The sequence below is a fragment of the Sander vitreus genome, chromosome 7 (genome assembly GCF_031162955.1).
Source record: "Sander vitreus isolate 19-12246 chromosome 7, sanVit1, whole genome shotgun sequence".
Lineage (NCBI taxonomy): Eukaryota > Metazoa > Chordata > Actinopteri > Perciformes > Percidae > Sander > Sander vitreus.
In genome coordinates this window covers 23,792,361-23,816,600 of record NC_135861.1, presented here as the reverse complement: position 1 = coordinate 23,816,600, position 24,240 = coordinate 23,792,361, and the positions used below count along the sequence as shown (strand labels likewise).

Here is a 24,240-nt window from a genome sequence, read left to right as displayed (position 1 = left end):
GAACTCTCCAGTCGACTTACAAATTGCTATATATGTCAGAGGTTGCACGGCTCTGGAGCAACTAGGGCTTAAATGTCTTGCTCAGGGACACACTGGTTGATGTGTCACAGTGGGAATCAAACCCAGGTCTCCCACACCAAAGGCATGTGTCATATCCACTGCGCCATCACCACCCCATTATTGGGATGCCATTCAACCGGGTGACTCTTTTTCTGTATGCCGATCTGACGGCCACATTCTGCTTTATGATGAATCATGCACAAGCTGAAGGAGCTGATAGATAACATTTCACTGGAATTTTACCTTGTATGACTTCATGTGACAAATTCATTGATTCATTCATTCATTCATTCATTCATTCATTGAATACTACCTGACTGCAGGTTAAGATAAGATAAACCTTTATTGAGCCCCAGAAGGGAAGGGAAAATACAAGAACATATGGAGACAACAATTGCAAGGTAAAGTGACAGTATAGTGATTATTATTATTATTATATTTTTAATATAATGTATTGTTATTTATGTCAAGCACAGTACCGAAGGAGACATTTCACTGCACAATGCAGAGATAGGCTATGTTGAGTAAATGAAAAATAAAACTTGAAACATAGAAAATATATATTTACAGTTATTTACAATCAGTCTACCTGATTAAATAAAATAAAGTATTTTATTTATTTATTTATTTTGATTTGAATTAAATATTTAGTCGTGTTTGGTGGGATTCTCCGTTCTCCCCTCAACATCCAGCAGATGGCGACGTTGGAGATGTTTTTGTGTGTGTGTGTGTGTGTGTGTGTGTGTGTGTGTGTGTGTGTGTGTGTGTGTGTGTGTGTGTGTGTGTGTGTGTGTGTGTGTGTGTGTGTGTGTGTGTGTGTGTGTGTGTGTGTGTGTGGAAAAAGGGGGATTCAGTTGCTGTCCGATGTTTAGCGAGGTAGCAAGGCTGTGCGGGTGCTGTGCAAGCAGCAGCTAAAAAGATGCAAACAGCTAGGGCTGTGCACAATTTAGAGGTGCCTGGAAGCTAACGTTAGTAACCTTATATGTTTAACGTTAATTCAGAGGGGGAAGCCTGTGTTTCTGTACGACACGGACGCTAGCAGAAATGGCCGGAATTATTAAAAAGCAAATTTTGAAACATTTGTCAAGGTAAGTGTCATCTCTTGCTTTGTGTTAGCCAGTTAGCCCAGCTGGATGATGGTTTTAACGTTACTGCCTCCAACACAGCAAACGTTAGTTCGCTAGTATTACATTAGCTACATTGATTTCCACTTTGGTTACCAACTAGCTTAACGCTACACGTTGGAGCAGCCACATGAGAATAACGTTAGGAGACTTGACAGTGGACATTGAACGCAGCAAACCAGTTCAACCTTAGGGACACTAATAACATTAACCGAATTACTTTCCCAACTTTATGTATGTGTTCTTAATACTGTTATATGCTACACACTGCCTTTAATACTTGTTTGATGTATTGGATTCAATGGGCCTAACACCTTCCATCACTGTGCCCCACAGCTTACTTTTTCTTTTAATGTCACTTCTACCCTAGTGTCTATGGACCCTACAGCTACATATTATAATTACTTTACCATGGAAACTTAAAAACGCTGCATCTAAATAAACATCTTCCATTTAAACCATTTTATCTTTTTTAATTCAAAGAGGCTTTATTGTCATGGGGAACAGACGTTTATATTGTCAATTCAAGTGTGAAAATCAAGTGTCAGTAACGTTATATCTACTAGAATAAAGTGTAAACAGAGCTGTGTAACAGTGCAACATTAATCAAATAGGCTTATATAAATGAAAGTCTATATTTATTCATCTATCTATCTTGGTTTCTCAGTTATTTCTTATGTACAGCTCAAAAACGACGTTTTCAGTAATGCTCCTTTTAGTTTTAGTACGATCCCTGTCTTTTTTTTCAGCATACAAATTATCAGTATTCTCTCCAGAGCTGGCTGGAGCCTTTTCTCTGTACCTGATCTTAGTTCCTCTATATGTGATGCTGCTGCTCAGGAGACATATAGAGCCTGCTATTTCCCTCCATTAGTTGGTTTTATTGTGTCAAACGAACGTATTGTATTTACTGTTGCTGTCAGTTTGACAGAGTTAAGAAATGAATTGATTGGGTGAGAGAGCAATGTGTTTAAAAGGTCTCTCTTACCCCAGCTGGATATGGTAAAAGCTAAAGTTCATCAAGAGACTGCGGAATAGGTGTGTGCTAAATCAGAGGCTTTCTGTTTGACTGACTTGTATTCTCCTCCCTGCTGTTGTCTCTGTCACTGGATAATTAAAACAATTATTTGCACCAGATACGACACAATGGACACATACTGTACTTGGTCAGTAGACATGCAAGCAAATGGGCTTTACAGTCCAAATGTCTCTTCAGTTAGGCTATCTCTTAGGTATCTGGACTTCTTCAACCACTGAGGAAGTGTTGGATTTAAATAGACCACTTCAAGGGTGATTCTTTTTAAAGGGGTGCTAGAATGCAAAACCGATTTTACCTTGTCATAGTTGAATAATGACAGTTTAGTGGGTAACTAGGACATACATAGAACCTCAAAATCCCATTGACACCTCTTTCCTCTGCAAATCTCACAATTTGAAACTGTCTCTGAAAACGGGCAAATCTCAACGAGCCGCCTGGTTGACGTCAACTCGGCGGCTCCTCCTCATCTGGCTCTAGTCTCAATCTTTGTCACGCCCAAACATTTACATAGGCTACACCACTGATCTGAGGTCAGGTAGTCTTCTGAATAGGTCACGTAGATCTCAGAAATTGTATACATTGTTCATCTGCTATTTTACCACTAAATTCACTTCTGAGACTTTTTTTTATGCGAGAAATCAACTATGTAGAGGTCAAATATGGGCCGTTTGACGTTTGTCTAATTGCAAATTTTGTCCGACTATGTGTCGGAGTTCAGCCGCCGGTGCTGCCTGTGTTGCTGCCTCGCCGCCCGGCCTGCCTTCCTTCACAGACCCCGGCCTGCTGTGAGGTAGATGGAGCTCCATCATGGCTGGCAGCCCACGGCACTCCATACCCCCGCAAAGTCACCGTTTTTTGGGTTAATGGACTACCAAACACCACATCCCTGACAGAGCTCCAGGGCCTGCAGCTCCCCTCTTCCTGCTAAATGGCCGGTGTGTGTGAGTGAGCGCGGTCAGCGAGCTTGTTACGCCAGCAATCTCTTACCACAGGTTCCTATAATGTGTGTAATTATAATGTGTTGAGTTATTTAAACAAACGATCGGGGAAATAAACGCCTATTGTCCGTGAGTCTCATTGATAGAGCCTGTGGCTGGATGGAGCTCTATCAATGAGAGCTAGCTAGCCTCCTCTTAGAATTCCTCTGAAATTCACAAAAATGCATTAAATTGAAATCGGACACCATTGTTAGCTTTATAAGACCTTGGGGTAGATGTTATATAAGTGACGTGACGAAATTCAAACTGTAAATATAGCTACCTCTAGTTATGCCGGCAGCTGGCAGCCAGCCAGCTCCGTGGAGCTCCACGTATAGCTAAAGTCCGACACGTCTTACCAAATTTGCAATTAGTCATCAATTTTCGTAAAACGGCCCATATTTGAGCTTTATATAGTTGATTTCTCGCTTAAAAAAGTCTCAGAAGTGAATTTCATAACGAAATAGCCCGACAAGCAATGTATAACTTTGCAGTGTCTGAAATATGAGACCTGCTGTCTCGTCTCCAATGTGTTTCTATGTGGTTCGCTCAAACCAATCAGCGCACAGCTCATCTAAATATTCATGAGCATACCATATTTGGAAGAAAAGCTCTTGTTCCAAATAGAGCCATATTCACAGGGTAGTTAAGGGCCTAATAAAATAGCATTCGGGCAATTTTCAGCCCAACCAATGTTACATACCCTATTAGGAGACCTTAAGGAACATTGTAAAATACCCTATATAATCATTCTAATGGTCCTTAAAATTCCTTTTAATGGTCTAAGAACGATCTTGGTGTTGTTTAATTGTAGAACCAACAGTCGTGCTTTGGGCAAAGTTTGTACAATGACTTTTCTTGCTTCGGATAAGCTTTGGGATTTCTGTACTCTTTGAACCATGCCTAAACTGAATAATTAGCCTATATTGCTAGTTCTATAAATAATAGCACCACTATTCAGCAGTCTTTTCTCTAGTGTAGGTCTTATGAATGCCACCAAATCGCTTCTTTTTTTTCTGCCAAGGCAACTGTATTAAAATGCACAATGTTGTACACTCAATTCATAGCTTGTTGGTATTTTTGGACTTCTGAACTAGCTCTGCACCTCAAGCATGACTCATAAAAGGCCCTTGAAAGTGTGGGAGTTAAGATGAAATGAAAGCAATGGCCCAGGTTTTGTTCTCAATAGAAAAAATGTTGTCGTTATTTTGTTGCTTAGTGTCAAAGAAAAGCTTAAGCTTTGACCAATGACAGTGGCTTTGACTGGCTTATCAGGTACAGCGTGGTATTAGTAAGGCCAAACAATGTCAAATGTTTTGACAAATTGGACCACATTCACTTGCCGTCTCATCAGTTAAATTAATGTTATTAACCAAAATGTGAGCCACAGTGTATTAAAAAAGCAGCAGACCAAATTGCAAGCAAGATAACTACAGTTTCTGTTGGTTGATGTCTGAGATAGCATGCAGATTTGCCAGAACAGTGTTCAGTCATATGGTGTATTAAAATACTTAACAAATTGATTTGCTCCGATTGCTGCTATATTGACCGTATGTGGGTTTGTAGCCTATTCCTGGCAGTTGGAGCTTACTACATTAGCACGCTCGGAGAGGTTAACCCATATGGGGAGTGCCACTAGAGCTGTGTGCTCTAGTAAGGAGGCTGCAACTGTTTCTCAGGATGACTCATTCAGTTGCACTACTTCAAAAACATATTGGCCAAGCTGCATAATTGAATTTTGTGTAATTCCGTCTCCCAAATCATCAGTGACGTGTGATAATGTCAGGCGTTTTCCCCTAGTATTCCCTTAGTATTCAGTCTTTTTGTCTGGTCTCATTTCCTTAGGTTCACCAAGAATCTGTCCCCGGACAAGATCAATGTGAGTACGTTGAAGGGGGAGGGGCAGCTGTCCAACCTCGAGCTTGATGAAGAGGTTCTGCAGAACATGCTGGACCTGCCTACCTGGCTGGCTGTCACCCGGGTCTACTGCAACAAAGCCGCCATCAGGGTATGTTATTGACTTGTCAAACCCGATTGTGTAGCTGGTCTGACAAGTGAGGCCATCTCCCTTTTCTAAGAAGACTATTGAAACACAAAGCTGGTACGGAAAAAACTACATAATTCATGTCAGTTTGATAATTGTTTCATAGTTCATTTTCAAAGTATACAAAGGTTTTCTGTTTATTATTGCCAAAGAGCTTATAAAATTCCGAGTCGTAGAGGAAGTGAGCAGTGGCAGTAGCACGGAGATAAGCACTGCTAGAGGCACTACTGAACATGTTATGATCCTTCAGACCAGCACTGGTTATTGGTAATGGAGAGGCAAGCCATGATTCAGAGGAACACGACAGCCCACAGGCTAGAGTGATCCTGTGATAAACTGGCTGGTGTACATTGAGCTGTTAGAATGGACGGTTTGTGTTCCCAAATAATCCCAATAATACCACATATTTAAGGCCACAAATTTTATCTAAATTTAGTAATTATATCCGTATTGTTGTTATTAAAGTTTAATCTACACATTGTATGAATATTTTAAACTCTTCAACCTCAATTTCTCCTCAAGTTTCCCGGAGGTAGCTTTAAAGTAGCAAGCAGCATTGTAGAACAGTATTAGATAATATATATTGATTATATTATGGATGTATTATGCTTGCAACTGACTAAAAATATCCAAACCTAAGACACAATATCTTTTCCAGCTTCAGTAGTAATATAGATGTTTTTGTGTTCCATTGTATACACATGTCCTTGTTCTTCAGTCTGACTTGTTTTGTAATATGTATAGCATTTGTCTTTTAAACTTTATCTTACTAATGGTTTCTGGTGTGTTGTCACCAGTCAACAGAGTGCCTGCCGACTCTGAGTAAAAACTTTGCATTTGCAGCTGCTTACTGGAATTCACTTGTTCCGCTGTTTGTTTTCCTATTTTCAGAAATGCCCCAGTCTAACCTCTCTCAAAAAACTCCAATATGAAAGCCAAAATACTTTCATTTATGACCAAATGCTTAAAAAATCTAATGACATTCCAGTCCAGGCTGTACTGCATAATACCTGGCTGTAGACTTTTTGTCTTGTTGATCTTGACTACATTTGAAACTATCAATGTCAGAAATCTCAGGAATTGCTTTAAACTGCTCTTGATCTTGTCTTCAAGATAGTATTTTCTGGCTGTCAGCGGGTCAGTACTAGTTGTCTATCTACATGTTACCGTTAGTCATCTTCAGACACCTACAGGCACAGCATCAGTTTTCATTGCTATGCAAATAATACACAACTCCTATCCGGCATCCAGCAATAATCACAGAGAGCTGGCTACTTACATGGCTGCATTAAGACATTCACAATTTGGAGGCTCAAGACTGTCTGAAGCTAAATGCAGATAAAATGGAAATTCTCGTCAAAGGTCTTGCAAATGTCAACGTAGAGCTGGGCAAATATGTAAAAAATCAAATATCACGATATTTTGGACCAAACACCTCGATATCAATACTGTAGGGTTGACTATTGGTGCTTTCACAAAATAATTACACAATGAGGTTTTTGACTAATACTCATCAGTAATGTGGATATGATGACTAAGTGGGTAAAGGCAAATAATAAATCAGCTTGAACAGTCTGGTAAATTCAGAAAATTGCATCACTTTACTGTAATGCAGCCTTTAAAACCAGGAAGACAACACTTATGCCATATTACGATATAATGATATCCAAAATCTAAGACGATATCTAATCTTGTATCACGATATAATATCGATATATTGCCCAGCCCTATGTCAACGCATTATTTACTAGCCATTGTGATTCATTAGCCAAAAATATTGTAAAACACAGCAAAAGCTTTGGTGTTTCCTACGACATTATAGTATGTTAAAACATTGATGCAACCACGTTCCTTTAAACTGAGGAACATTTACAATCAAAGCATTCCAGTCTTCAGAAACCATCCATACATTATAGGCTGGCTTTTTTTTTTTTTTTGCAATCTTTTTTTTTTTTTTTTTTTTTTTTTTTTTATATAGAATCATTGTTATTTTTTGGGCATTTTTAGGACTTTATTGACAGGACAGCTGAAGAAATGAAAGGGGAGAGAGAGGGGGAATGACATGCAGCAAAGGGCCACAGGTCGGAGTCGAAACCTCTATATATGGGGCGCCCGCTCTACCAGCTGCGCTATCCGGGCACCCAGTTAGCACTTTTTTAAATGTCAATAATAAAGGGTCATTTTCAAATACTTTATGTTCTTCATTTTATCTTTCTTCGTCCCCCTTTGTCTAATCAGGAATGTATGCTTTATTTCTCTTGTTTTAGTTCATCCAGTACTTGGTAATAATAATTTAGTTCATAGCTGAAGTTGATATTTGATTTGTTGAGCACAAGTGGCAGTATGACTCCAAATATTACAGCGTGGCAGTTATTGTTGTTGCAGTTGCGTCACAGGAGGTTGATGTTCATGGTGCGCTTGTGCTTAGTGAATGAATGTGCAGTGCGGAATGCTTTGGCGAGTGTTTGTGACTGACTCTTTGGACCTTGTCGTCCTGTCTTTTTAGATACAATGGACAAAGTTGAAAACAAGCCCCATCTGTCTGGTAAGAATTATGTTATTTCTGGCTTTCTACAGAGTTCTTGCACATTTCTGCAACATTAAGCCCTTCATGTTTTAATCCCAAAATAAACTAACTTTGGCATGACTCTAGAAGTGTGCATAGTTATTTTACTGTTTTGTTATACTGCTCCATAGGTTGTGCTCTCCTGTTATCATACGTAAATGTTCGGTTACTTTTCTATTTCTTCTTGCTCAATTGTATGCTTAGTAATTTCCTCTTGTGTGCAGTTCTTGGATAAGGTAGAGGTAGAAATGAGGACATGTGAGGAGCCACGTCCACCTAATGGCCCCTCTCCTATAGCTATTACAGCAGGCCAGAGGTAAGCCCAAATAAATCTTGCGAATATCTGACTACTAACACTACATCCCATGTACAGTATATGGTGAAACATTGCCTTGCTCATGTTTACAATGTATATTTACAGCGAGTACGGCTTTGCAGAGAAAGTGGTGGAGGGCATGTCTGTTAGGATCAACTCCATAACCATCAAGGTGCAGGCGCGTGCCTTCCACGCCTCCTTCGAGCTCTGGCAGTTACAAGGCAACAGCCTCAACCCCAAATGGCAACGCACTGATCTCCGCTACACTCGTGTCACCGACCCAAAGAGAGGAGAGGTACAGTGAGCACACTTTTGTCCCCCTCCTCACCCAGCTTTGCCACTGCTCTGCCTGGAAGTTCCAACTGAAGACAATGTTTTACTAAAGAAACTCATTTAGCCCTGCATTAAATCATTTAATCAAGCCAAATGTTGTGGTTTTTATTAGCTGCAGGGATTATATTGAGATGAACAACCTTTCAGAATGAGCTCTTGTAATCCACTTAAGAGCAAATGCGTCCGTTGCCTTTTCTTTTTCTGTTTCTATTAAAAACCACTGGCCTTGCCACACTGATACTGATTCCATATAAGTGTCGAAACATGGTGTTTTTTTTGTCTCGTAGTGCGTTTCTTTTTGTGTTTAATCATACCTGGATTGTTTGATATTTGTTTCAATCAGGTGTTGACATTCAAAGAAATAAACTGGCAGAGTCTACGAATCGAGGCAGATGCCATGGAGAGTGACGACCAGGACCTCAGTAGCACCCCATTACGTCTAATCACCAACCAGGGTCGCATTCGCATCGCTCTAAAACGCAGAGTAAGAATGTTTCTACCATTCATTTACTGTTCTGTCATGGAATTGGTTAAAATAAATCACAAACTTGACCTCATCTAAATTGCAAACTATTTGTCACAAGTCAAGTTTAATTCTTCATTGTTCTATCTAGATAAAGGACTGTAATGTGCTGGCGTCCAAGCTGCTTTTCATTCTGGACGACCTGTTGTGGGTGCTGACGGACTCTCAGCTCAAAGCCATCATACATTACGCCAAATCTCTCAGCGAGGCCATAGAGAAGTCTGCCCAGCAGAGGAAGAGCAGCACTGCTGAATCCCTACAGGTCCTGCCTCCGTCCTGCTTATGAATGTTTTCGGGGGGGGGAAAAAATCAGTATAAAGAATAATTAATGATAATTATATGTTGCTGTGTTTTAACTACAGAAGGAAAAATTGAGAACATTGTCAAGCTTAAAACACATGAATTCAAGAATTGTTGCCCACCTCGTCTTTGTAAAGTCTCTATATGCCATTGTAAATCACTGGAAATATGACTAATTCAAATGTCTTTAAAGAACCAAATGTAGGATCTGTAGATATAAATACGATTTTGTGAAAGCCCCACACCAGCACTTACAGCGTTTTCTCAGCTTGTCTTTACATGACACTGTATTTAAATAAAGTTGTGTTACTGCTCAGTATATTCACATATTTTTAGATAACATTGTGCTGTACATTCAAAGATTCAAGAGCTTTTAACTCAAAAGTTGCTGGGACATGACTATTTCTATACATTATAGAAATAGTCTATTTATAATAGTGTAACGTTTTCTTTTGTTTCACTATAACATTCATGTTGCAAGAAATATTTTCTTTGTTTTGTCAAATCATCTTGGTAATTTAGATGTTTGACCTCATCTGTGCTTTAGACTGCTCCTCCATCGCCTGGCCTCCACAACCTTTGGACAGAGCCCCCACCTGCCCCCACTGGCACCCCCAGTAACGCCAGTCAATACTTTGATCTCTATAACGTCAAGGAGTCTTCTTACCACACGTTCATATCCCGGTTGGACTTACACATATGCAACGACAGTTCTTCAATGGATGAAGGTTAGTTGTAAATTACTCTCCAATCACCATGTGCCAACAATGATTAACATGTAGCCTTTATTATTGTCCTCTGCTATTTTACTGTTTGTTTTTTTTTGCTTTTTTTTGGATCTTGCACAGATGAGGCTCCCCCACCAGGCTTGCAAGGTGCCATGCAGCTGACATTCAGGAAGCTGGGTTTTGACTACTATCCTGTCCACAGGCCTGGTGAGTGTGACGACTGGTCCTTTCTCTGACTACATTTTCTTACCCAGAGGCTTTTCCCTGCTCCCATTTCAACCACAGCATTCATTCAGGACTAGCTGTTAGGAGGATTACTACTCAAGCAGACTAATGGCTTGGGAGATTGTGCCCAGTGCCATTATTCTTTGTGAAATTCCTGAAGTGTAGAATGCAGAGCAGCCGAGTCGCCTCTGGAGCTGATTATGGTCAATTAAACACAGTCAGAAAATACTTTTTGTTTTGCTGCTCTGTTTGATTAACAATTGCGGCCTTTGAATTTGAACAGAAGAAAGATGCATGTATCCACACAGTACAACTTCATATACAGCATGTGTATACAGTATATAACCACACATCCAGCTTTTAAAAGTGGTCAAATTTACAGGAGGACACAGACAAAGCTAAACAAATATAAGCAAACTCAAACATATAGCTGTTACATACAGGCATGAGCTGAACAACAAACCGTGAATCAGGTTTCCTTCAGAGAAAATCAGTTTTAAGCCTAGAGTGGTTGCTCAATCATAGCTGCTCTAATACAGCTGATGGATGTCGACACTGGGAACGCCACAGTGGAGCCATGGAGGCCCAGGCCCAGTGGGCTGGGAAACTGCTGCAGGAGTACCAGAGCAGAGTAGAGGCTTCTGGGTTTCCTGGGCCACATACTGAGGGGCCCCCGCCAACCAAGGACTCTTCTGCAAAGACAGTGCAAGGTATGAGCGCAATATGGATATATTTCAGTTTTATTTGTCTTGTTATAGGAAATCTGTCTTTTGTGACAGATAAACACAGATACAAATGCACAGATACATACCCAGATCAGATAAAAACAACTGTGAATCATTCCGAAACTGTGCAATGAAATAAAACATGTATATTTGTTCGCCTTCATTACACAACAAAATACCACACAGTAGCAACAATGAAATTACAACCCCATCCCCCATACAAACCAAATGCATGGCTCAGTTAACAGCAACATGTTTATGATAAGAAAGACACAAATCCTAATCTGTAAAAATATTTCTGAACATCAGTGTCATGATCTAACTAGGAAGCAGACTTGCTCTTCCCTCAGTGAATCATTTCTGCTTGTCACAAAGTGTTTTCTCTCCCATGCACGTACTTTAGATGGACAGTCTAGTCCCAAGTCCAGCCCCTCTGACACAGAGCAGGCATCCAGCAGGAACTCTGTCACAGCTCCTTCACGGTCATCACTGAAGAGGCTGCGGTCTAGCTGTGTGGTGGTCAGGATGGATGATGTGGACATTCACCAGGCAAGCTTTAATGATCAACTGATTTGATTTACCTGCTCTAACAGAAGCCTTACTTCAGTTAATGTACTGAGAGACTGTTCTTCAGTGGCAGCAGTCAGACAGTACCTCTGACAAGGCTAGAAGTCAGCTTGCATTTAGAAAACCTTACCAGTGACAGAGCAGTCACAGATGGTATTGATATTGAGGAAACGGGAGTTTCTAATCGAAAGAATCTTAAATTGAACCAATCAACCTCCAGCCACGTAACTGATGATCTACAGTGGATTATGCAGCCTTGACAATATCAACAACTCCCTTATCCTCTCCTGAAGAAATGACACATACAATTATATTCTCAGACGTCACCATCAGCTTCCTAGCAATCATGACATAACCTACAGCTGTTAACAGGCAGGCAAATAAGAAGTATAGGCCTTGCATAGTGTGTGTGTAAACCATGTATAGGGTGATAAGTTGATAAAAAGATGTGACAACAAAGTGCTTTAAGCATGTTTAATTACTGACCACAGGCATTATCGAGATGTTTTCTGAGATGACTTTTGGACACACATAAACATTTATAAGAAGAAATATGTGTATATATTATTGGCTCTACTCCAAAACTGTAGCTGTATTGCTAGCTAGCTAGCTGACACGAGTGTCATGTGCTGCAGTGCGCTCACTTGCAGTTAGCTTAAACTGGAAAAAGGCTTAGTAGCGCTGCATGCATCTGCCTGACAGGCAATATCTATCTGATATGTTTGATCAGATAATATATTTGTTATATTGCTGTGATTATGTAAATGCATCAAATTACCCTTCTGTGAAATTGTAACATTAGAAGATTATACATGTGTAATCATTTCCGTACTAACAACTACAGCCTTGTAATACATTTCTGAAGCTTTAAGCAAAATGATTCCTTAAGTGTCAGTAAAATACCCCAGTAAGAATGGAATAGTTCCATAAATGTCACTTTTTAAATCTGAGACTGAGAAAACCCCTGCCACAAATTACACTCTCAGACTGGTTCTGCAATTTCACTTTGGGCATTTCACACTTTTCACCATGAAATAACGTAACATTTCCAAGGTTATTTTAAGTAGAAGACACTTGTAGTTCCCCATTTGAAAGAATCAGAGGCACCCAGGGGGACATTCTGTACATGTCTGGGCCTCCACCTTTTAATGTAGACAGGAAGTCACTGATGTTCAAACTCAGGTGATTTGGTTCTGTTATGTGCAACATACTTCCTTTTCTTATTGTGTCTTGAGTGAATCAGATAAATGCAAAATCAAATCCCATATTTAGTGATATTTCCACCACTGTTCTAACCTCTACACCTCAACATTCAGGTGTCTACCAGAGGCCGTCAAAACAAGAAGACCCGCTCTTTAATATCCTGCAACCGTAAAGCTCTGCGTTTGCCAGACAACATACCAGCAGTTCATCTGCAGTTCACCGAATACTACTTTCCTGACGACCCCAGTTTTTCAGGTATCATGCAAACGTATTTAACCATATCTGGGGTTTTTTCTTTTGCTTGTTAATATCCATATTGGTTGTGTATTTGCCATAATTACAAATTATGACATGTGAATATCCTGTATTAGTATCTCTTGCTTCTTTTTTTTTCCTTCTCTCAGTGCCCACCTCAAACCTGTATGCCCAGCTGAATGGCCTCCAGCTCTGTGTAGACCCAGCCAGCGTGCTGTGGGTCAATCTGTTTTCCCGGGGTTTGCTGCACACCCTGGACCAGGTCAAAGCTTTCTACCATTTGCAAGACAGCAGCAGGGCTGAAGAGCATGTGGACATCCGCGTGGATGCAGCTCAGCTCAAGGTGAGTACACAATTGTTTTTACATATTAGTGGTTTCTGTTTATTTAAATTCAAAATATTTGTTTAGCACGTTTTTGTCTGATCAGAACTTGTTGCATTTCTAATAAATGTCTGTATACTGATGGTTGATGTGACTGTTTTTTTTATTTTTTTTATTCCTTTCTATAGTTAATAATCCCCTTGGATTTTTCCATATTGGACCATCCGGAACGTCCACAGTCGCTCTCTGTTACTGTACCCCAGATGGTTCTCAGCAACACCCGCCTCTGCCCTCATGGCTCCAGAGCTGACCTCAGTAGCACCATTGACAAGTTCGCCAGCTGCCCTTTCTTCCAGCACACACCTCCATGCCCCTACCCCAGAGACCAGAGTGCCTTCCACCCCATCCCCTACACCTTCCTCCAGCACTCTCAAGAGACAGTGCCCCAACCTCTAGACAGAAAGCAGCTACGATCACAGGATGTCTGGTCTCTCAGTCTGTCCCGTGTGTCCCTAGGTTTTGATGGAGCACGGCGATTCCCCAAAGGCAGAACCCAACCTTTTGTTGAGCCCTTTGCGATGTCTGTGTGGATGTGTCAGCCCCCTGCCTTTAAAAATGGATCATCGTCTTCCTCCTCTAGTCCCAGGAGAGCCCACCAGCCTTCTTCAGAGCAGGAAGAAGCTTTGCTTGCCTCTATCCACTTCTTGGCTCACACCATCACTCCAGTGAAGCTGTGGCTCAACCACTACCAGTATGTTGCTCTGCTGAGGATGAAGGATGCCATGGCTCGGTTGGGGGCAGAGTTGGGCAGGGATCTGCGAGATGTTAAGCAGGCTCACGGCCAGAAGACAAAACCTGCTACAGTTAGCCTTGCCCTTCTGGTGGACTCTGCAGAATTGGGTCTCCTGTTGCCACCAGTGTGCACAGATCCTGAGGAAGAAATTCCCCACACCCCAGAGACAGACAGCCCCAGCATAACAGACTCTGACATCTCCCCGACTCATCACTCTGCAGTCCTGGAGAACAGTGAGTTAGAAAATGGCATCTCCTCCACCAATACTGTCAATGTGTTTGGTCAGGACGAACAAGATGGGGTGGTGGAGGAGGCATGTGAGGCTGTGGAGGAGGGGTTGGAGGGGGATGGTTTGACAACACAGGAGGACACATCTGTCCTCTCCCCTCCACTCTCACCTGGACACTCCCCTGCCCTCTCCCGCGAACCCTCCAACTTTAGCCTGGAGGGAGAGCTGTCAAGCGCCATCACTGTCACCAAGGATGTGACCAAAGATGCCATTAGTGCCTCGCTGGACCTGACCAAAGGGGCGTTTTCAATAACAAAGGATGCCTTTAGCATGCTGAGTCGTGGCTCAGGGATGAGCAAATTGTTTAGTTCGCAGGCAAAGTAAGTGCTAGTGCTCTCCTGCTGTGCCGTTGGCAACATTAATATGGCGTTTTTCCATTACATGGTACCTGCTCGACTCGCGACTAGTGTTTGTGTGTCTGGAACCCATATTGTGCACCACATGCTTTTACTGGTTGCCCCTTAACGACTCTGTGTGTGTGTGTTTGTGTTTGTGTGTTTTGTGTTCATAGGGAGCAGGTCCAGCGTTTAGAAGAGTCCTCCCCCTCTCTGGCTGCCAGCCTGCGCCACCAATCTATAAAGCAGTCGCCTTCCCAGCATTCCTTTGATAGTGCTATCTTGGATGGCAGCCTGCCTGACGAATATCTCTCTGTGGATAGTGATGTCAGCGACAATTTTGTTGTTCTCATGGACTTAGGTGCTTAGAATACTACCAGGTTTCCAAAGCAGTTCCTCTGAATTACACAGGTGACATCTACTAATACGTTTGTTTCATGTTTCCAGAATCAGGTATAGAGTCCATGCGCCCCAACAACACTCCTGCAGGCAGTCGAGGCAGCCCAGCCCCAGGGACAGAGGGAGGTTCATTAGCGGACCTTAGCAGCTCTCTGTCCCAAAGTATTGAGGATGTATCTCAGGATATGGTGGGTTGCTATGCTCATACAGTATAGGAGATTTCATGGATGGATTGAATGTGTCAGTGGAGTTGCGTTATTTTTCTGAACAAAGCAATATCTGAAAGAATATTTAGAATATTGTCCTCAATACATAGAACATTAATTCAAACCCTCACTTCAAATTTAAATCTACAGTGGTTTACATGTGATTTTATTGTGATGCGCTGTTGTTACAGTCCTCGGTGTTGCTGCTGATCCTGAGTGGAACAGCTTGTACCATGGAAGTAAAGGGAGAAGACCAAGTTGTGGCTGTAGAAGCCCAGAATCTGAGCCCTGTGCAGATGGGCAATATCAGGGTGTCAGATTTGCTGGCTGGCCTCGTACAAGGTAACTTGGATTATTGTTGCCATGCTGTTTGTTTCCTATCGACAAACTCTTTGATAGCTTGACTCTCCAATCACGTTTTCTCTGTTTACTAGTATGCAGTTGACTAATCAGTTGTTTGCTAATCGTTTTCTAGAAATGCCTATTTTAGTTAAGTATTTTAGATAGGCTTAAGAATAAGGGCAAATGAAATGTAAATCAATCCTGGTCTATGGTCTTCTTTGGCATCTTGAAGTTATATCGTTATATAGTCAATATATCTAAGATTTTGTCCACAAAAAAGATTTTTTTTTTTTTTTAACTGAAACAAATCACTCCTATCTACATATTGATTGATATCTAATCTCAGCAATTTCAAACAAAGAAATCATCACAGGTTTAACAGTTTAATCACAACAATGAGAAAAGCACTTTTTGCATCATCTCTTATGTTGTATAAATGCCTCTGAATCAGAATGTAGTCACCTAATATCGGCACATTGTCTCAGCTTCAAAAAGAAACATGATCAAGTTACAATATGGAAAGCATGCTGGAACTTGTTGCAGTATAAACGGCCCACGTGGCTTACAAATGTACCTTCTTCTTTATTTCTGCAGCCCCAGTCGGACCAGTCCAGAAGCAAGGTACCAGGGGCTCTCCAGTAGTGTGCATGCGAGCAGAAACGGGTCCCTCTGCAGTCCGACACTCTGCTCTAGCTGAATCTTTGGGCTTCCTGGATATGAGAGTGCAAGATTGCAAGGCAGAGTTGTTAGCCTCCACAGTGGCTAACATTGGTCCTTTTCTGGAAGATGAGTTCAGTGCTGACGGTCAGCCAATGAAGTTACACATGAGCAACATCACCATCATTATGAAGGTGGGTTGTTGATACTGTCTGGATTTGGGGTCAATGCATTTTACATGATTGTGTATATGATTTTAGTCTTAGCACTTTACACATACAGTACCTCTACAGTAGATTATCTACAGTTAGAAATCTACAGTATCTCACAAAAGTGAATACACCCTCACATTTTTGTAAATATTTCATATCTTTTCATGGGACAACACTGAAGAAATGACACGTTGCTACTGTACAATGTAAAGTAGGGTGTGTACAGCTTGTATAACAGTGTAAATGTGCTGTCCCCTCAAAAACACACAGCCGTTAATGTCTAAACCGCTGACAACAAAAGTGAGTACACCCCTAAGTGAAAATGTCCAAATTGGGCCCAAAATGTCAATATTTTGTTTGGCCACCATTATATTCCAGCACCGCCTTAACCCTCTTGGGCATGGAGTTCACCAGAGCTTCACAGGTTGCCACTGGAATCCTCTTCCACTCCTCCATGACGACATTACGGAGCTGGTGGATGTTGGAGACCTTGAGCTGCTCCACCTTCCGTTTGAGGTTGCGCCACAGATGCTCAATAGGGTTTAGGTCTGGAGACATGCTTGGCCAGTCCATCACCTTTACCCTCAAGGCAGTGGTCGTCTTGAAAGTGTGTTTGGGGTCGTTATCATGTTGGAATACTGCACTGCGGCCCAGTCTCCGAAGGGAGGGGATCATGCTCTGCTTCAGTATGTCACAGTACACGTTGGCATTCATGGTTCCCTCAGTGAACTGTAGCTCCCCAGTGCCGGCAGCACTCATGCAGCCCCAGACCATGACACTCCCACCACCATGCTTGACTGTATGCAAGACACACTTGTCTTTGTACTCCTCACCTGGATGCTGCCACACAAGCTTGACACCATCTGAACCAAATAAGTTTATCTTGGTCTCATCTGACCACAGTAATCCATGTCCTTGGTCTGCTTGTTTTCAGCAAACTGTTTGCGGGCTTTCTTGTGCATCATCTTTAGAATAGGCTTCCTTCTGGGACGACAGCCATGCAGACCAATTTGATGCAGTGTGCGCCGTTTGGTCTGAGCACTGACAGGCTGACACCCCCCACCCCTTCAACCTCAGCAGCAATGCTGGCAGCACTTTTACGTCTGTTTCCCAAAGACTACCCCTGGATATGACGCTGAGCACGTGCACTCAACTTCTTTGGTCGACCATGGCGAGGCCTGTTCTGAGTGGAACCTGTCCTGTTAAACCGCTGTATGGTCTTGGCCACCGTGCTGCAGCTCAGTTTCAGGGTGTTGGCAATCTTCTTATAGGCCTAGGCCATCTTTATGTAGAGCAACAATTCTTTTTTTGAGATCCTCAGAGTTCTTTGCCATGAGGTGCCATGTTGAACTTCCAGTGACCAGTATGAGAGAGTGTGAGATAACCCCAAATTTAACACACCTGCGCCCCATTCACACCTGAGACCTTGTAACACTAACGACTCACGACACAGGGGAGGGAAAATGGCTAATTGGGCCCAATTTGGACATTTTCACTTAGGGGTGTACTCACTTTTGTTGCCAGCGGTTTAGACATTAACGGCTGTGTGCTGAGTTATTTTGAGGGGACAGCACATTTACACTGTTATACAAGCTACTACTGTTATACTACTACTTTACATTGTAGCAACGTGTCATTTCTTCAGTATTGTCCCATGAAAAGATATGAAATATTTACAAAAATGTGAAGGGTGTGCTCACTTTTGTGAGATACTGTAGATTTCTAACTGTATATAATCTAATTTCTGAGGACAATCCACTCTGTATATCCACTGAATTGAAAAACATTATTTGTTTTTAGTCACAGTATATAACCGGGACTCCTTGTGACGCAGTGGCAATACTAAGTGGATTATCCTGGTGAAATAAAGTAAATCGAACTTTGGACAGACTGTAATCTTTTAGAGTAAAAAGACTTGAAACCGTAATGGGAAGCCAGTGTTGAGGTATGCGGTTAAATGTCAGGATTCATTTTTGTTTCTTTTAGGATGATAGCCCTAAAATCTACCCTACAGCCCCTCAATCTGTCCCAGCCTCATTCATTGTAGATCAGCTGCTCCTCGAGCGCTGTGACGATGGCATCATGAGGCTCAAAGGTGAGCAAGAAAATATTATATTATTTTTTAACTCGTCCGTATCGTGGTACACCCAAATATCAGCAGGATCGTGAACCGTAAAACCACAAATAGTCCAGCTTAAAACATCTGCTGTAACATCTTAACAGAAAGACGGAACAGAAAGTGAACTTCGCCATTTCCTTTTTGATTGCAGCTGAAGGTACAGACCTTAAAGCCTCAGGAGGTGTTCCTGTAGCTGGTCCGGACAACCCAAACCATCCCTGCTCTGTTCAACAGCAGAGCCAGGTAGGGGATACCAAGCCGTACCATATACTGTATATGCTTCAGCTTGGTGTGTTTTTAACCAGGATTTTAGGCTCATGACTTTTAGACTCATATGTGGCTTTTGTGGATAGGAAATGTTTAGGGGTTTTTGCCCGCTTAGTTAGACGAATGGACAACAAGTTATACCAATTTTCTTTTTTTTCAAGATTATTTTTGGGGCATTTTCGCCTTTATTTTTGACAGGACAGATGAAGATATGAAAGGGGAGCGAGAGGGGGAATGACATGCAGCAAAGGGCCGCAGGTCGGAGTCGAACCCTGGCCCGCTGCGTCGAGGAGTGAACCTCCTCTTTATATGGGCGCCTGCTCTACCAACTGAGCTATCTGGGCATCCAAGTTATACCATTTAAATATTTCTCGCCATATTTTAGTTAAAAAACGGAAGCAAAGAAAGTAAGCCTCTTAAAACAATGTTGATGGTGAAATATATTGCTGTACACTGTTTAACTAAATTTAATCAAATTTGCCAGCAATAGTCATTTTGTTTCTACACCAAAAACATGGTTATATATTTTATATTATATTATAGGATACAATATATTAGACTTGAGGCCTCAATTTGAAAATAAGAGTTAATTTAGTCACTGATCATTATCCTGCAGACTATTTCCACACTCAAATGTCAAATGTCATGTATGTGATTGTCAAGTGTAACATTAATTCAGTGTGAAATCAAGATACTGCTTGCAAACTAATTTATTGGCTATCAAAATGAATATCAACACTGTACCAACCATGAGGCTGTGTGTAGCTCTGTATTACGATACTTTCACAGAGTCAGGTCAAGCTATTCAAACCTCAGCCGAGCCAAGTTAACACTTGTAGCACACAGGGTTCATACGTTGTGAAAAAACCTGGAAAAGTTCTGGAATTTAAAAAATGCAAATTCCAGGCCCGGAAAGGTTTTGGAAACATAAAAAGACCCAGAAAGTTTTGGATAAGTCATGGAATTTTTTTTTTTTTTTTTAACACAGCATAATAATATGTGATTAATAAATGTATTTCACGTCATCCTAACCTCAACGTTCTATTCGGGGTGCGATATTACGAATCCCACATTTTATTGTTAAACCTCTGAGGGTAAACTTTAACACAGATTTTTATTCTTATTGTATAACGTCGACTGACATTTGCAGGAATACATAGTCATGGAAATTTGCCAAAAAGTCATGGAAAAGCATTGGTTAAATGCGTATGAACCCTGCATAGTTATAAGCACTTCTGTGTTGTTTGTGTCTCACTAAATCATGTCGTACAGACAGTGCTGTCCATATTCTATCTGTGGACGTGTTACGATGTTTGTATGCACAAAAAACAGTGTACTGCGTTGTTATAAACTGATATTGCTAACAATGGCTAACCTGGCTAGATCTGATGATAACAATGAAAATCCGACTTGTAAATGGAAAGCAGTCATACGGGTGTGACGTCATTCCCAGCTTCGGCGTCCGAGGTAAATGGAACGCACTATAATACTGGTGTCCTGTTATTGGTCAGCTCTAAGATCAACAACACAGAGATGTGTCAGTACATAGGATTGTGTTACGGCATTGTAATTACACCTGTTGCTGTCCGGCAGAATCTGATATCTGCACTCTTGGTATGTAGCACCTTGCCAAAGCGTGCATTTAATAGCTGTAGCGGGAACTAACCAATCCAATAATCCGTTACAGAGACAAACCTCGGAGTCCCAGCTCTCTGATGCCCTGGCTGCTCTCACCCAGGCCCTCAGTGACAGAGAACGCCTCCTTCTGGAAGTCAGGAAGCATGACCCCACGTTTACTCTCTGAGCCTTATCTGTCTTTCACCTCTGAACCTACAGCATCACTGCTCCTGCTGAGGAACAGTGATGGGATGTATCGGGCTGAATGTCAGGAACCACCAAGACTCAATAAAAGCATGTCTGGACTTTGGACATGTTTGGAAAGAAATTAAATCCAAGTTGTGGCTTTGGCTCACTTCCTACTATATCACACTGTTCATTAGATTACAAATGAGCCCCTGTAACAATTACTAGAAGGGGAATCTAGTGAATTAACATATAGGTACATTAATGGTACTACTTTTTAACTGGCAGTCTAGATATTCCTCACTGCTGTACTACTACACACAGATGATCCTGTTTTTTTTCTCACCCAAATCAGTAAACGTAAATGTAGTTTCAGTGTTTGACACACAGCATGCAAGAGTAAATATCATCAAGCTTTAATTCTCTCCGGTTAATGATTTGTGTTAACGGAAACATTAAGGCCGGCTTCACACTAGCTGTGTGGCGTGAGCGTGTCCGCTGCGTGGCGTGTCCGTTTTTATTTCGGCTCCCATGTTAACAGGTTAGAGCTTGCACACTGCCTGCGTGACATGCTAGAAATAGGACCGGCGCCTATTTTTCACGCGACACGCAAGCATGTTGGAAGCGTTTCCAGGCAAAATAGAATACAAAAAGATGTTTATATGTCATTTTGACACATTTTCATGTTTGAAAGTCTTTAGGTTTTGACATAAATGCAGAAAAATGTAATTAAAAAAATAATAAAAAATAATTATCGATTTTCAAATATTGCACCTGGTATTACAGAACGAAATATTCTGTAGCCTATTTTGCCGTCAATACTACTGACGTCTTTGCTGTAATCAAATGTTTAACATGAAGTATACTACTGCTTGAGTGCAGTAAATCAATGGGAAACATGTGTACAGACAAGGCTAGCAGCAGCAGCAGCAGCAGCAGCACCGCGTCAGACACGTTTCTGGTGTGCAAAGACATAGAAGACGATACGCAACAGAAACGCCACGCTCACGCCACGCAGCCAGTGTGAAGCCGGCCTACATTGAGCACATGCCAAAACCTCCTCTTCACATGCACTGACACTGCCAGACAGCTGCTAGTCCATGAGTCGCTCCCTCTACAAAAACCCAACTTATGTCGAGCATGCTTTGTGAACAGTACTAGTTTACACGTAGCACATTTACAGATAGACTGTCATAAAGCTAAGCTATACTTAGTAATGTAGATTACTTGCGTAAGGCGTGTTTTTTTTGTTTTGTTTTTTTTTTCCATTTAAAAGTATTATGACAATATTATCAGCTGTTTGTTGAAAATGTATTGTGAAAGGTAGGGGAAAACATTGCACTGTTTTTTAAGGAAACCGAACACGGCTTTCACTGATTAGGTGGGCGCATTTCCACCTTGCTTTATCACCAAGGTGGAATGGTCATACACTGAAGTTCTCAAAAAGCAGGTTGAATCATTCCCCAGTGTTATTAGTCTTTGAGTTGTGAGAAGTTGATCATGCTTCTTTTGTACTGTGAAACAATGTGCTCTGTGGTCGAATGTCAACTCAAGACGACTCGTCTCTTGTTCTCCCCCTCGGCTGTGGAGAGCAGGGTGCACGGTAGCTTCAGTATTGTAGCTGGGTTAGTCTTTTTACGCTAACTCTCTGGTTTAAAGAGATTTGGGATTACACCAGCTACCAGAATTATAATACTTGATCTCCTTAAAACCTTTGTAGCTTGCCAGGAAACAACTCAGACTGCTAGTGTTATTACCTCTGTGCACATTTGTCATGTAAAGTATAATGGTCATGAACTTATTTGTATATTTATTTAGATTTTTCAAAGCGTGTTTTTTTGTTTTGTTAGACCAGTCACTTTACAGTGTACTGAAGCCATATCAATCAAAGAAAATTACATTTAAAAAAAAAAGGTGGTACTGATATTGTATGCACACAGTGTCATGTAAACCAAAATTCACTACAAAAACTGAGATTTTTCAGTGTGTTTAATCCTGATCTGCTGCAGATTTTATCTATCAGGCAAGTTGCCAGTTCAAATTTCTGTCACTTTCCTTGTTCTATGCATAAATCATGCATGGATTCAAACAATGAATTTGTACATGAAAAAGTCCTGTCAGCTACATTTTCAGTACAAATGTTCTATTGTTAAATAAGTGGCTTAGCATTTCGCCTGTGGAGGTATGGTTATCTATTTCAGTGGTTGTAAAAGCTGTTAAAGCCACCTTTCACCATTTTCCCATTGTGTGCTTGGGAGACCTCTGGTGGCTAAACTCGCCAGAGCATTCCTCATTCAAAATGTTATCTTTTCTTTCTTGACTTTGGTTGCCTTGCAAGGTACGAATGACAGATTTGCATTGTTAGAGGAATGTACAACATTTAAGCAATAGAAAGGCTGCTTTGGTTTAACCAAAAAACTGACAGAGCGGTAACACTACACATTTTTGATGTGGAATTCTTCAATTTTCATGATTGTCAAAGAAAAATGATTCACCTGCCTACCAGTTTAGTTTTCCCATCAACTGCATGTATACTTAACACGTCCTAATATCCGTGTAATAAAATAGAGATACTGCCCTTTAACCTCAGTGTAACTTATAGTTGTGATCTTATCAGCTTTTGATGTTTTTGTTTTTGCATGACCTTAGACACATATACACTGATACTAAATTAAACTTCCTATGCTGGATGCAACATGTAGCTGTAAGGTGTATCCAGTTTTCCTCTCCTCTGTCAGGCCTCAATGTTAAGTAGCATCCCTATTCTGCTGACGAACTGGTGCTCTGCATTCCATCTGCTCATAACCTATGTTAATAACCATGCAAAACGGAGATGAAGAGTGAAGCGAGATTCACTTCAACCTGACAATTTGTTGCCACTGAAAGCAGATGCATGTACTGAAGTGATGTTGCATAGTTAATGCCTCGTGAATCACTTGCACTTGTGTGATAAACTCACTGGAAACTGCACTTGTTTTGATGTAATTCAGTATTTTTGTCAGTTGTGTAGTTGAATTTTGTATGGTCTTTATCACTTCAGTGAGACTAATATAACATTGGTTCTGTGAACCAAAGCTAGTATGTTGAAAATATTTTAAAAGTAAAATAAATGATTAATTGCTCTACACATTTCAGTTGTGCCTTTAAGTTTTCATAGAAAATGCATGTTTCCAGGTAACAAAAAAAACTGTCCATTGTTTTTTTTTTGACAAGATATACAGCAACTTGTACGTTCAAGTCTCATTCGGATTAGTTTGTTCGACTTTAACCTCAATAAAAAGTACATATTTCCAAATAAAACTTGAAACATTCTTTATTTTAGTACTGTGAGACAAACTTAAGTCAATTCTGAGATCAGCTGAATTGATAAGTCAAACTTTGCAGTTGACTACTCACGTGAGGTTTTAGAATCTGAAAAAGGATCCAAACTGGATTTTTGAAATGTCAAAAGGAATATCCAATGTGTGCTTTTATGACTAAAAAACTGCACATTTGTAATTCAAACCATTGG

General features: G+C 41.0%; 1 protein-coding gene and 1 long non-coding RNA gene across 2 annotated transcripts; one reads left to right on the top strand and one right to left on the bottom strand.

The window, feature by feature from the left end:
* Positions 1–910: 910 nt before the first annotated feature.
* Positions 911–23,858, top strand: bltp3a (bridge-like lipid transfer protein family member 3A). The gene is made up of 21 exons (XM_078255479.1): positions 911–1,148; positions 5,046–5,208; positions 7,751–7,789; positions 8,035–8,126; positions 8,232–8,421; positions 8,803–8,943; positions 9,074–9,244; positions 9,830–10,010; positions 10,131–10,217; positions 10,775–10,945; positions 11,364–11,509; positions 12,844–12,985; positions 13,135–13,328; positions 13,496–14,709; positions 14,901–15,085; positions 15,172–15,311; positions 15,521–15,671; positions 16,266–16,522; positions 18,527–18,635; positions 18,811–18,902; positions 20,614–23,858. The coding sequence occupies exons 1-21, from the start codon at positions 1,105–1,107 to the stop codon at positions 20,728–20,730; spliced, it is 4,026 nt and encodes a 1,341-aa protein (XP_078111605.1). The 5' UTR covers positions 911–1,104; the 3' UTR covers positions 20,731–23,858.
* On the bottom strand, positions 10,054–11,439 carry LOC144521138 (uncharacterized). The gene is made up of 2 exons (XR_013502285.1): positions 11,359–11,439; positions 10,054–10,927 (listed from the first exon to the last, which is right to left on the bottom strand). It is a non-coding gene; the product is annotated as an uncharacterized LOC144521138 (long non-coding RNA).
* Positions 23,859–24,240: the final 382 nt, after the last annotated feature.

What these genes read in the sequence shown, in the direction of transcription:
- bltp3a (XM_078255479.1), top strand. Translation starts at nt 1,105, where the DNA reads ATGGCCGGAATTATTAAAAAGCAAATTTTGAAACATTTGTCAAG. An exon ending in AAACAAGCCCCATCTGTCTG is followed by an intron (nt 7,790 to 8,034) that starts GTAAGAATTATG and finishes TCTTGTGTGCAG; the next exon opens with TTCTTGGATAAGGTAGAGGT. An exon ending in GCTGGCTGGCCTCGTACAAG is followed by an intron (nt 15,672 to 16,265) that starts GTAACTTGGATT and finishes TTATTTCTGCAG; the next exon opens with CCCCAGTCGGACCAGTCCAG.